Genomic DNA, 13,253 nt, shown 5'->3' with positions numbered 1-13,253 from the left:
CTACTTGCAATGTTCTGCAGATATCTTATCCATACCATAAGCCTTATTTTCTTTAAGCATCATAACTGCATAATAAACTTCTTGCGGGAAATATTCAAAACTTCATCATTATCATCAATGTATGATAAAAAAAGACTCTTAACACAGTTTAGAATATACTGTGTAAAATGTGCATTTTTGTGTTTACCATGTAAATTACTGTGATGTAAATGTAGCAATTATCCATACTGTTTGACTCTCATTAAATAACTGCAACATTGATGTATTATGCACAAAAGTATCACTCACTGAGTGTCTTAAAGTGAGCTTTGTATGGGGCCAATAATGTAATGTAATGGAGTGTCCGCTAGATGTCACACATTTCTCTATTTTCCTTTTTCATAAAGGAAATATAGAGTTTATAAAGAATTAAGTAGTCACTTCTAAAAATATAATTAAAGCATTATTAGACTATAATGTCCTTCAACCTTATGTTTCCATGATTACTTGACTTATTTGCCCACTGCGTGGATACAAAAATGGATTTTAGATTTATGTGGAACATTAAAGATTCATCATAATCACATACTTTAATGATGGAATTATTAAAGACATATCTTATACAATTAATAATCTTATTGAGAACGTATCACATTCATTAAATGATATAGTCTGACTTCGAATCATATTTTTCACCTTTTGAAATGATTTCAAGCTGTCTTGTGAGTTTTCACAATTGAACAGGTAGGAATGCAATGTCATACTGTTACATGAAGTGGGTTTTTTTTCTTTTGTTATTTATTATTGTGTGTTCTGTCCCTGGTTTGTTATATTTTAACCTTTTTGATTTACTTTGAACGCAAATGTTCTTACTGTTTTGTTCTTATTTACGGCATTAATAAAAAATGTTTCGAGGAAAGAAATGGGCGTGCTCCTGGTTGCATGTGACATGACGTCAGATACTTGAGTAAATCTCGCGATAACTGTTCGTGAGGCGATTTCATATAACCTCCGGTCCGTGCATTCGCCCTCTCGTTCGTCCTCAGTGCAGGATAACGAAAATACGCGCTCATCGCAAAACCTAAAACAGGCCACGTACGATAAACTTATTTACTAACACAGTAACGGTCACAAGTCGTTAAAAGACGGAATAACCACGAATAAAACTAAGGTGAGTAGTTTTGATTTTCATTCGTGCTACTGCATGTATTAGCATACATGTAGTCCATTTCCTTATGGTAACATAATTATGTACATTATATAAAGTCAACAATACAATTATATAAATTCAACACTTACATTGCTGAATTTAGAGTATATTTAGTTTAATATTTGTTTTTTCACGACACAGTTGTCATACTAACCCGGTGTTTTGAAGTGTCCTTTGCTTATAACTAAAACATCTTCAGACGTTAACGTTAAGGAAACACCGTTTATATTATTACACAAATCTTAAATATTTAAAGAAACTACACGGAAAGTTTTAGGAAACGCAAACCTCTCATAATGCGATTACACCCTGTTTTTTAGGCTTGGTGTAGTTAGTTTGGCTCATGACATAACGTTATCTGTATTAGGTTGTGTGACATTTGTTCCAGTTTGACAGGGTTTTCTGGATCTTTGCATTAATGTGCGTAATTTAAAGTTTTTGTATAGCTTCCTATACTTCATATTTCTTATATCGTGTTCTCATTAATGAAAAGTTTTAACACTTGCTCGTCCAGAGGATCAGACACTTATAGTGACAGTTTTTATTGTGATCACCTTTACTTGTGGTGGGATTTTCATATAATAATTTTCTTGAGGGTGGTTTGGTGTAGTGCTTTACGTTCAGGGCTTGTTGTGGTTAAATCCCTGGAAGACAACTTAATCCCTTGTTCTTCTTCAAGACGTTTAAAGGTATAGTTTACCCAAAAAGGAAAAATCTGTTATCATTAATTTGCTCTCATGTTGTTTGAAACATGCATTATATTTTTTGTGCTATTGAACACTAAAAAATATATTTTGGGAAATGTTTGTGACCAGACAGTTCATATTAAGACCCATTCACCATAGTATTATTTTTTTCCTACTATGAAAATAAATGGGGCATTTAATCGATTTAATGTTGGATTTCTCTAAGCAGATTGGCCCTATAAGAAGTTCAGATGCTGCTAAATGTTACTTTCATGTCACAGAAATAAAAAAAATGTTTTTTGTTGCATTTATGCTGTGGATTTTCAAAGTCATGTCCAAAAACTAAATGGACTGCATGGTTTCAGTGGATTAGTCACTGTACTTAGTTATGACTCTGTCTGTGAAAACCCAGCTAAAGTAATTTTTGTCTGATTTACAACATAAAATCATGTAATGTTAAGAACATTCTGTTAAAATATAAACTTGATATCTTTAATCTTGACTGAGTAAGATCATGTCAGGTATTGAAATTAAACTTGATGCTCTTAATCTCATCATTAGATTATGAGACTTTAGTCAGGATTTCACAGTCAGGGTCACATGTATAAATCTTTGTGATCATTGGCTACATTGTTATTACCACTCTATAACCTCTTTGCTTTATTTTTTTTCAGGCTTGGACAATCAATCATGGACGCCATCATTCGCTGCCCATTCCTGTCTCGTGTCCCCCAAACTTTCCTGCAGCAGGCTAGAAAGTCCTTGGTAGCGTACGCAGTGAAGTGTCCTGTCATGATGGACCTTGCTTCAAGGCCATTGGTTCGTTCTGTCTGCACGTCTTCTGCCAGCTTTCAGAAGGTCGAAAATACAACCCCGACCAATGAGGGTCAGTGCTTTAAACCGTTGCTTGTTTATGGTCTTGCACTATAGTGTGGAAGGAAAACTGGCTTTCTAACTAAATAGTATACATGGTGTACATTGTCCTGTTTTATTATTTATTACATTTCTTTTAAGAGGTTATTAAAAGTTATAATTTGTTATGTGAAAATATTAGGTCTGGTTCTAATTATCATCTATTGTGAGGTCAATTCAGTTTTGTGTCAAATTTAGTAGCTTGGTAGTTCAGTTAAATAATGATAGTTACAGTGAATGTTTCACAATTTCATTTGAAAATAGATGCTAATGTAGAAACATATATTTCCAACGTAACCATTACAAACTGTACTAAAAGTTTCCTCTTTGCTCCTTAAATTAGAGTCAAAAGATGCCCCCAAAATGCCTGTTGGCCACCCCATGCCTCCAGCAGGTCAAGCAGGAGCCTCTAAATGCCCCTTCCTGGCTGCAGAAATGGGCCAGAAGAACAGCGGTGTGGTTCGGGAAGTCAGCATGGCACTCCAGGAAGACGTCTCAGAAATACGCACCGTCTCCAAAGGTTTGTTAGAAAGCATTTCACTGCTTTTGAAGCTTTTTATGAAGCTTGACATTTAAAGGTGATCTTTTATTTTTTAGATGTCCAAGACACCAAGGTTGGAGGGAACCTTATGAGGAAGCTGATGAAACAGCGCCCCACCAGTGTCTCTCATTTGCTGCAGGAGAACATGCCCAAGAGTAAGAGTTTATGTTTAGCTCGAAATGTGGAAACTGAAACCCATTACCACTTCCCATTTTGAATTACCTTGTGTTCTTCTCTTGCAGCCGTCTCCAACTTTCGTTACGATGAGTTTTTCGAGAAGAAAATCGAGGCCAAAAAGAATGATCACACATACCGTGTGTTTAAAACTGTAAACCGAAGAGCTACCGAGTTCCCAATGGGCGACGATTATACCGAGTCTTTCAAGAGAAACGTCTCAGTGTGGTGCAGCAACGACTATCTCGGCATGAGCCGCCATCCACGAGTTGCGCAAGCTGTAATGTAAGCAATGTTGTGAAACCTCTCAAGAAGCTCTCAGTGTCATATTTCGCCAGATATCTGAAGAAAATAAATGCGTGAGAAAGAAATAAAGCCCTATTGTTTTGTTGCATTATGACAGATAGGGACAGACTTCTATTATCCTGTTCTTGTCTCTTTAATGTAACAAAAAATAAATTCAAGAATTTATACATTTAGATTTATGCATTTGGCAGATGCTTTCTTCAAGGTGGATTGTAAGGTCTAAATATTTTTTAATCTGCATGTGTGTTCCCTGGGGTCGAACCCATGACCTTTAATGCAATGCTCTACCACCATGATATGATGATGAAAAACATTTTAAAAATCAGTAAGAATTGGAAAGCCCAAATAAAGTCTAGGCACATTACTTTAATGTTGAGTCCCAAATTTTATTTTTGATAATTTTGATGTTTTGAAATTTCACTTTCTGGATTAACAGCTTCCTGTGTTCTCTTTCAACAGGAAAACTTTACAAAAACATGGTTCAGGAGCTGGAGGAACTCGAAATATATCCGGGACGAGTAAGTTTCACGTGGACTTGGAGCACGAGCTTGCCGATCTTCACGGGAAAGACGCTGCTTTGTTGTTTACCTCCTGCTTTGTGGCCAATGACTCCACACTTTTTACCTTGGCAAAAATGCTGCCAGGTAATTGTTTTCATCACGCATTTGAACAACGTGCCTTTTGTCACACAAATAATGCTTGCTAAGGGACCTTCAGAGGGTTTGGTATGAAACATGACTTGTTTCTATTCAGATTTCTGATATGCATTCTCCTATCAGGTTGTGAGATCTACTCAGATGCAGGCAACCATGCCTCGATGATACAGGGCATCAGGAACAGCGGCGCCAAGAAGTTTATCTTCCGTCATAATGACGCCAACCATTTGCGAGAGCTTCTGGTGAAATCTGACCCTTCTACTCCAAAGATTGTCGCCTTTGAGACCGTGCACTCAATGGATGGTTAGTAAGGACCTCTTTGTTATGCTCGGTGAGCATGAGATAACACCTGTGTCTTCGGGTAGTTAATGGGGACTCTTGTTTGTTGTGTTAGGTGCTGTGTGTCCACTGGAGGAGATGTGTGATGTCGCTCACGAGTTTGGTGCTATAACCTTTGTGGATGAGGTTCATGCGGTGGGACTGTACGGAAGCAGAGGGGGTGGCATTGGAGATCGGGATGGTATTATGCACAAGATGGACATCATCTCCGGAACACTCGGTGAGAACGGTCTCTCTTCGTTTATCGGTTGTGACCTTTCATACCAAGTTATCTTATTTGTATAGCCCCATTGTTCGTTTTGAATCGAGGCCAGGACTGTGTACGTGACAGAGGATGTCTGGTTTTGTCACTCAAAGCTCTAGTGAATATTCGTGGAACAGAAGCTGCTGTCTTGTTGCCTAGCAACAAGTGCTGCTGCTTTGCTCTTATTGAATTCCCTTTGAAGACTCTTGAAGGCTTTTTCAGTCTGATCGAGATTACCCAAATTGCATTTGGAGTGTTTTAGTAAATCATCATTTTCTTCTTAAAACACATTCAATCTCTTGTTCAACATGCATAAATAATTATATATGAAAGAATTATATTGTAAAATGTTCACACTGTTTTCAGCTCAATTAGAGAATCATTCAAGCAGATTTGGAAGGAAAATTATTGTATGAGTGATTGAAACTGATTTGCTGACTGAATTTACAAGCAAAATCACCAGATTTTTTCCAGTAAAAGGTTTTTAACCGCTTACCTGGTGCAGCCCTTTTTGAGAAGGGGGGGGGGGGTGAAAAGTTGATGTACACCTTCAAATTAATAACTCTTGTTTTAAAGAAGACACTTTAAAGTTTTTACGGAAGTATCTGAAAGTAAAAATATATATAAAAAAAGTTATACTAGTTTACATATATTGTAAAAAAAAATGCAATAAAATATATATTTTATACATAAAAATATTTTACAAATTGAGGTTTGTGTTACACTTTTAATGGTTTTACCAGCAAAGGCCACTAGGTGTCAATGGTATGCCTCATACTCTTGTCACAAATTAAAAGATTACTGTCAGTGCATCATTATTGCACTGAAAACAGATATGCAGAAAATAGTCTTAGAGAAGACACTTTCTCTAATGTCTCCTTTATTTTATTTTCACAGGTAAAGCCTTTGGCTGTGTTGGAGGCTACATTGCCAGTACCAACGCCTTAGTCGACACGGTCCGTTCCTATGCTGCTGGCTTTATTTTCACTACATCCCTACCACCCATGCTGCTCGCCGGTGCCCGCGAGTCCATTCAGATCCTGAAGAGTGAGGAAGGTCGAGCACTGCGACGCAAACATCAGCGTAACGTTAAGCTGTTGCGTCAGATGCTGATGGATACCGGCCTGCCTGTAGTCCACTGCCCCAGTCACATTATTCCTGTCAGAGTACGTAGATACTGCTCAATACTGGCTATCATTCACAGGACTGTGATATCTGTTGTTTTTGATACAAAATCGCTTAAAGTGCAATTACCTCTAAACAAACTACATATTTCTTCTGTTGGTTGACAAAGTGTACTTCTATATTAATTAACAACCTGATAAATCACTGTCTTCAAGCATGCAGTGATATATCGTGCAGATAATCGGTATCTGCATTATATCTGATTATATAAAATGCATCAGAACTTTTTGTAATGTATGCACTTCTAGGGTTTCGAAACATCAATATAAAGCACAAAATTATCAGTATCTATCAGTAGATGTCTTTCGAAGTATTCGAATATCTGCTTTTCCACAGAAAATGTTTCAGTGCATCCCTAGAATATATAATTGAATATATAATATATTTTTACAATGAAATGTGCCCTAATATAAATGATTATATTCAGGTTGCAGATGCAGAGAAGAACACAGAGGTCTGTGACATAATGATGAGTCGCTACAACATCTACGTCCAGGCCATTAACTACCCCACCGTGGCACGAGGAGAAGAGCTCCTCCGGATCGCCCCAACACCACATCACACGCCACAGATGATGAAATACTTTGTCGGTAAGTCTGGTTGAACAAAAAATTCATTTTCCTAATATATATTGTTCATTTTAATAATCAATGACTTTCTTCTTCCACCCTAGATAAGCTAACCCAGACCTGGAAGGAGGTGGGTCTAGAGCTGAAGCCACACACTTCCGCCGAGTGCAACATGTGTCGGCAGCCGCTGCATTTTGAGGTGATGAGCGAGAGGGAGAAAGCCTACTTCAGGGGACTCAGTCAACCCATTATGGCCTGCGGTTAACGCCCGCCTTCATCCAGCATTATGCATTCCTCACAGATATGTTAGCGTCTGACGTACCATAAATGATCTCTATTGTACATCAGATCCTGTATGAGAAAATAAATCTATAGAAAAAATTATTTTGTGTACGTGTTTTGTTAATGGAAACAATATATAATACATATGATATATTTAGTTTAAAATGTTTATTTAAATAATGTTTTTAGTAAACGAAACATTAATTCATTCATTACATATTTGGGAATTATCTAGAATAATATGAATAAGTTAAGCCATTGATACCCAGTCTCATGTAGATGTGTATGAATAGCACTAGTGTGAAGATACATATACATACACCAAATTCTAATTTTCCATGCATATGATACGCCAGTCCTTCCCATTCACTTAATACAACGCATCTTTTTGTGTCATTTTATCTATTGGTTTCTCAGATTGTTTTCTGATTTTTTTTTTTTTTACATTTTCGTTTGGGTTATATTTGGGATTTGCTTTAGGATGTCATTTAATATATAGCTTTCTTAATGTTTTTGCCTATTTTGTCGCTTGGAGTTGGGGTTAGAATTGGAGTTTGGATGTCATTTTATGTAACAAAAACTTGCTCTACCCCAAACCCAAGTGACATTAGTAAAAAATATTTAAAAAAATTGAGAAACCCAAAACAACACAAAACGGTGCACTGTATTTTGTTACTTTAGCTGTTTACCAAAACCTATTCAAAATACACCTGTTCTTCCTATTCACATCAAAATTAGATGATGGGTTTGGGGTTTACAAGTTATATGACTTTAAAGAGGCCAAAAGTAATGGGACAGTTGACTTAAAAGCAGTTTTATGGACAGGTTTTGTCTATTTGTTAAATAATTTCCTCATGAATGAAAGATGTTAAAGATCTGGAGTTGATTACAGTTTTTGCATTTGGTTCAGGGAGCTCTCATGCAAGTGATACAGATTTTGGTTAAAAAAACAAACAAATCCATGAGTCATATAAGATACAATTAAGTGGATGCCAGATCAACAATTCGGTACTTTCTGACTAAAAAAGAACACACTGGAAAGCTTGGCAACAAAAAAGTCTGGAATGTTCATATAAGAGAACAGTGGTGGATCATCGCATTATCCTCTCCATGATAAAGAAAAAACCCTTTACAATGTTCAGAGAAGTAAGGAACACACTACAGGAGGTAAAGATGTCAGTATCAATAAAAACAATAAAGAGAAGACATTACAAGGAGAAATGCACACACCACAATATGCAAAAGCCCCAAGAATAGGAAGAGAAGATAAGACTCCTAAAAAAGTCAGACAAGCTCTTAAAAAAACTTATTTAGAGAAATAATACTAATATCAACCTAAATAAGACTAATGAGAATAAAAATGATGGAGAGGGCCAATGAGCAGACAACATCTTCAGCAAAATGGTGTTTAGGCAGTGTGATTGCATTTTCATGCATGCTTTCCTAAGGCACTGGGTCGCTGGTGTTTTTTGGTAATGTAATAGAAGACAGAAGCATTTAGATTTATTTTTCACTTTTCTGGACATTTTAAAGGGATTTTTCTTTGTCATAGAGAGGATAATACCGTCATCCACCATTGTTATCTTATGTAGGCATCCAGGATTTTATTGCTGCTGAGCTCACCAGTAAATGTAGTTTTTCTCAGAATAATTGTTGATCACTATGTTCCTCCTGTCTGACTGATGGATTTGTTGTGTTTTTGAAAGCTAAATATGGTCTGTATCACTTGCATGGAGATTTCCCTGAACCACATGATGTGGGTTCAGATCCACAGCTTTCAAATGCAAATGTCATACTTAAAATCAACTCCAGACCTTTAACATCCTATGTTTATGAGGAAATTGTTTAACCAATTGACAATTCATGTCCATAAATCAGCTTTTGAATCAACTGTCCCTTTAATTTTGGCCTCTTTAAAAAAATGGAGCCACATATGAAACACTTGCAACTCACAAACCCGTAATCTAATTCTGATGTGAATCTCTCAAAGAGAGAGTCTGTACTTTAAGTCCATGAAAACCAGAACAGTTGTGAATATGTTTTGGTAAACAGCTAAAATAACAAAACTTGTGGACCACAAGTAAAAGTCTAACACAAATCAACATTTCAAGTAGATTAAAACCTTTCATACAGTAAAAGTTTTCTTAAAACCAATACCCCTTCTTGTCATGATTTCGGTCTTACCGGCCGCTATGTTTTGTTTCCCTGTCTTTGTGTTTTTGTTTTGACAGCTTCACACGTGCGCGTCTCACATGGGTGTCATCCGTGTGATTTCCTTCACGTGTGTCACTTCACAGCTGCTCCTCATTTTGATGGCCAATCGGTTTGCTATTTAATCCCTGCATGTTTTGTGTCTCGTTGCAAGTTCGTCTTTGTATGTGCTCGCCCATTTCTAGCCCCGTCTAGATTCTAGTCTTGTCCTGTCGTTTGATTTATCTAGTCTGTTTAAAGTTTAATTCCAGTTTATCTGTGCTCTCTGCTGATCGTTAAGATTTGGATTACCGCCGCTGATTCCATCTGCTATCCTCTGTTTTCTCCTACTCATAAAGACTGCCGATCTCTCCATCTCCATGCAGAGGATTCACGCTGCAGCTTTGCCGCTGTCCAGCAGGGCAGTCTTTTGCCTTGGGAGCTTTCCAGCTTCTCTCTGTTCAGCACTCAGCACCTAACGCTCTCTCTCTCTCTCTGCCCGCCACAGCATCACTCCCCTCGCCTGCCGAGTGTGGCGTTGTGCCCAGGCGTGTTGTGGATTTCACTAATTTTCCAGTGTGTTCTCTTATATCTCATATGCCATCTGTTGAAGTGTGGCTTGTGCCCGGACGTGTGTTGATTTCTCCCTGTTCCAGTGTGTTTCTCATCGCTCTCCGCCGTCTGTCTCGGTGTGGCCTTTGTGCCCAGACATGCCGTGGATATTGACTTTGAGTATTTTATTAATAATAAAATTTCTGATCATCTGCACTGGGATCTCTGTGTTTTCTCTTCGTAACAAAACAAACTTGCACCATGGATCCCGCAGATGCTGATTCGGTTCGTTCTGCTCTTGCTCAGCAGGGAGCCTGGCTGGGTCAACATACTGCGCAGCTCACTACTACAGCCCAGGAGGTTGATGATTTGTCCTCTCGCATGAACGAGCTCTCTGCACGCCTTGATCGGATTCGCCTGCCCTCTGATACGGAGCCCCATCCTGCCAACCCTCCACCCGACCCACGACCTGCCTCACTCACTTCACGGCATCATTGAGCTCGCGCTGAGGGTTGAAGCCCGGATGCTGTTCCGCGACCAGCGCCGTTCTAGGTTGGATGCGATTATCACAGAAATCCTCCCTGTCATCATGTACCCAACTCCCTGTCACGCTGTCTTTCTCTGGCCATGAACATTCCACCACGGTTCTTCTCGACTCGGACGCTGAAGGCAATTTTATAAATAAAGATCTGGATCGCTCTTGTGGTATTCCGGCTGTCCCTCTTGAGGTTCCCTTGGATGTCTGGTCCATCAGAGGTCAGCAGATGGCACAGATCACGCACTGCACCCCACCTGTAAGTCTTCTTATTTCCGGCAGTCATAGTGGGGAAATTGTGTTGTACCTCCTTCATGCCTCTCTCTCTCCCATTATTTTGGGGCATGCATGGTTGGCGCAGCACAATCCTCACGTTGATTGGCAACACAATATTATTTTAGCTTGGTCTCAGTCTTGTCATGTGTCTTGTCTTGGTTCTGCTGTTTCGGGTTCTGTTCTTTCTCTTTCTCAGGTTCCGGCGGCTGATTTGACCGGGGTCCCGGCGGAGTATGCCGACATCGGTCAGGTGTTTAGTAAAGCCCGGGCCACCTCCCTTCCTCCCCACCGGCCATACGATTGTTCTATCGAACTCCTCCCAGGCACTTGTCCGCCTAAAGGTAGACTCTTTTCTTTGTCTGGTACTGAGAGAGAGGCTATGGACCGTTACATTAATGATGCCTTACATGCCGGTCTCATCCGTCCCTCCACCTCTCCCGCAGGGGCGGGGTTTTTCTTTGTTAAGAAGAAAGACGGCTCCCTCCATCCCGGCATTGATTATAGGGGCTTGACATTACTGTTAAGAATAGGTACCCTCTTCCTTTAATGTCTTCGGCTTTTGAGTTTTTGCAGGGAGTGCAGTTTTTCACCAAATTAGATCTGCGCAATGCCTATCATTTGCTGCGCATAAGAGAGGGTGACGAGTGGAAGACAGCATTTAACACCCCTACTGGACACTTTGAGTACTGCATTCTCCTGTTCGGGCTCACGAACGCTCCCTCTGTCTTCCAAGCTCTGGTTAATGATGTGCTGAGAGACATGATTAACAAGTTTGTCTTTGTGTATATAGATGATATTCTCATCTTTTCTCCCTCTAGGCAGGAACACACTCAGCACATCCGCCGAGTTTTACGCCGGCTGTTAGAGAACAAACTTTTTGTGAAGGCGGAGAAGTGCGAGTTTCATAAGAGGTCGGTTTTGTTCCTGGGTTTTGTGGTTGCCGCTGGTGAGATTCATCCCAATCCAGCCAAGGTCAGAGCATTGGCCGAGGGGCCTTTTCCCGACTCCCGTAAGGCACTTCTACGTTTCTTGGGGTTCGCCAATTTTTATCGGCGATTCATCAGAAACTTTGGTCTGATTGCTCAACCCCTTACGGCTCTCACCTGCACTAAGGAGAGGTTTGTCTGGGGTAATGAGGCTCAGGAGGCCTTTGATAATTTAAAGTCCCGGTTTATCACTGCTCCTGTTCTTTCTATTCCAGATCCTACTGCTCAATTCATTGTTGAGGTGGATGCATCGGATGTAGGGGTTGGTGCCGTTCTATCTCAGCGATCTTCTAAGGATGGCAAGGTGCATCCTTGCGCCTTTTTCTAACACCGGCTTAACCCAGCGGAGCGAAACTACGACATAGGGAATCGGGAGCTGCTGGCCGTCAGACTGGCTTTGGGTGAGTGGTGTCACTGGCTGGAGGGGACCTCGGAACACTTCCTGGTTTGGACAGATCACAAAAACCTAGAATATATCCGTTCAGCCAGGAGGTTAACATCTCGTCAGGCTCGTTGGGCGCTTTTCTTTGACAGATTTAACTTCATCCTCTCGTACCAGCTGGGTTCTAAAAACACTAAACCCAATGACCTCTCTCGCTTGTTAGAGGTCTCCGGTTCCGAAAGGGACGAAACCATCCTCCCGGAGGGGCGGGTGGTGGGTGCCTTGCGCTTGGGATTCGAACAGCGAGTGAGGAAGGCTGGACGGGAGGGGGAAGTGCCAGAAGGGTACCCGGCGGGTTGACTTTGGGTTCCGGAATCGGTCCATTCCGTGGTCATCCGGTGGGGCCACGAGTCCAGGTTGGTTTGTCATCCCGTGGTTCGGAGATCGCTGGCTGCCGTCTGTCAGCAGTTTTGGTGGCCCTCTATGGGTTCCGATGTCAGACAGTTTGTGTTAGCCTGTCAGGTTTGTGCCCGTAATAAGGCCTCTCATCAAGCCCTGGTTGGTCTGCTTAAACCATTATCTATCCCTTCCCGTCCTTGGTCTCATATAGCCATTGATTTTGTTATAAATTTACCTTGTTCTAGGGGTAATACTGTTATTCTGACCATTGTCGACCGTTTCTCTAAAGCGGCGCATTTTGTCCCTCTGCCCAAGCTCCCCTCTGCCAAGGAAACGGCTCAGATTATGATAGAACACGTCTTTCGCTTACATGGTCTGCCTTCTGACGTAGTTTCTGATAGGGGTCCTCAGTTTATTTCCCCTTTTTGGCAAGAGTTCAGTAGACAGATCGGCTCCACAGCCAGCTTGTCTTCAGGTTATCTTTCACAGACCAACGGGCAATGTGAACGGGCTAACCAAGATCTCAGTCGTGCTCTCTGCTGTCTGACATTTCAATATCCGAGCTCCTGGTGCCAACAGTTACCCTGGGTAGAATATGCCCATAACTCTCTCCCGGTATCGTCCCTTAACATGTCCCTGTTTGAGGCTTCCATGGGTTTCCAGCGTCCTCTTTTCCCAGCCCAAGAACCCGATGCGGTGGTTCCGTCTGCGCTAGCCTTCGTTCGACGTTGCAGACGCACCTGGAGGAGGGCTAGAATTACTTTACTCCAAGCTTCCAGACGAACAAAGCCGCGGCAGACCGTCACGATAGACCCGCGCCCAGCTTTATCTGTGGGCAGAAGGTATGGCT

The 13,253-nt window shown here is 40.8% G+C and overlaps 1 protein-coding gene across 1 annotated transcript; it reads left to right on the top strand.

The window, feature by feature from the left end:
- The first annotated feature begins 991 nt into the window (after positions 1–991).
- On the top strand, positions 992–7,185 carry alas1 (aminolevulinate, delta-, synthase 1). Its single transcript, XM_065272975.1, has 11 exons — positions 992–1,150; positions 2,550–2,761; positions 3,131–3,307; positions 3,385–3,483; positions 3,571–3,787; positions 4,268–4,452; positions 4,588–4,767; positions 4,859–5,023; positions 5,945–6,213; positions 6,660–6,822; positions 6,906–7,185. Exons 2-11 carry the CDS (start codon positions 2,566–2,568, stop codon positions 7,064–7,066), a joined length of 1,812 nt encoding a protein of 603 aa, XP_065129047.1. The 5' UTR covers positions 992–1,150; positions 2,550–2,565; the 3' UTR covers positions 7,067–7,185.
- The last annotated feature ends 6,068 nt before the right edge of the window (positions 7,186–13,253 follow it).

The sequence above is a fragment of the Paramisgurnus dabryanus genome, chromosome 14 (genome assembly GCF_030506205.2).
Source record: "Paramisgurnus dabryanus chromosome 14, PD_genome_1.1, whole genome shotgun sequence".
Taxonomy (NCBI): domain Eukaryota; kingdom Metazoa; phylum Chordata; class Actinopteri; order Cypriniformes; family Cobitidae; genus Paramisgurnus; species Paramisgurnus dabryanus.
This window is presented reverse-complemented; position numbering and strand designations above follow the sequence as displayed.

Excerpts from the sequence above, each read along its gene's own strand:
- alas1 (XM_065272975.1), top strand. The coding sequence starts at position 2,566 with ATGGACGCCATCATTCGCTGCCCATTCCTGTCTCGTGTCCCCCAAACT. Across the intron at positions 3,788-4,267 it reads CGAGTTGCGCAAGCTGTAAT|GAAAACTTTACAAAAACATG; the intron begins GTAAGCAATGTT and ends CTCTTTCAACAG. Across the intron at positions 5,024-5,944 it reads CATCATCTCCGGAACACTCG|GTAAAGCCTTTGGCTGTGTT; the intron begins GTGAGAACGGTC and ends TTATTTTCACAG.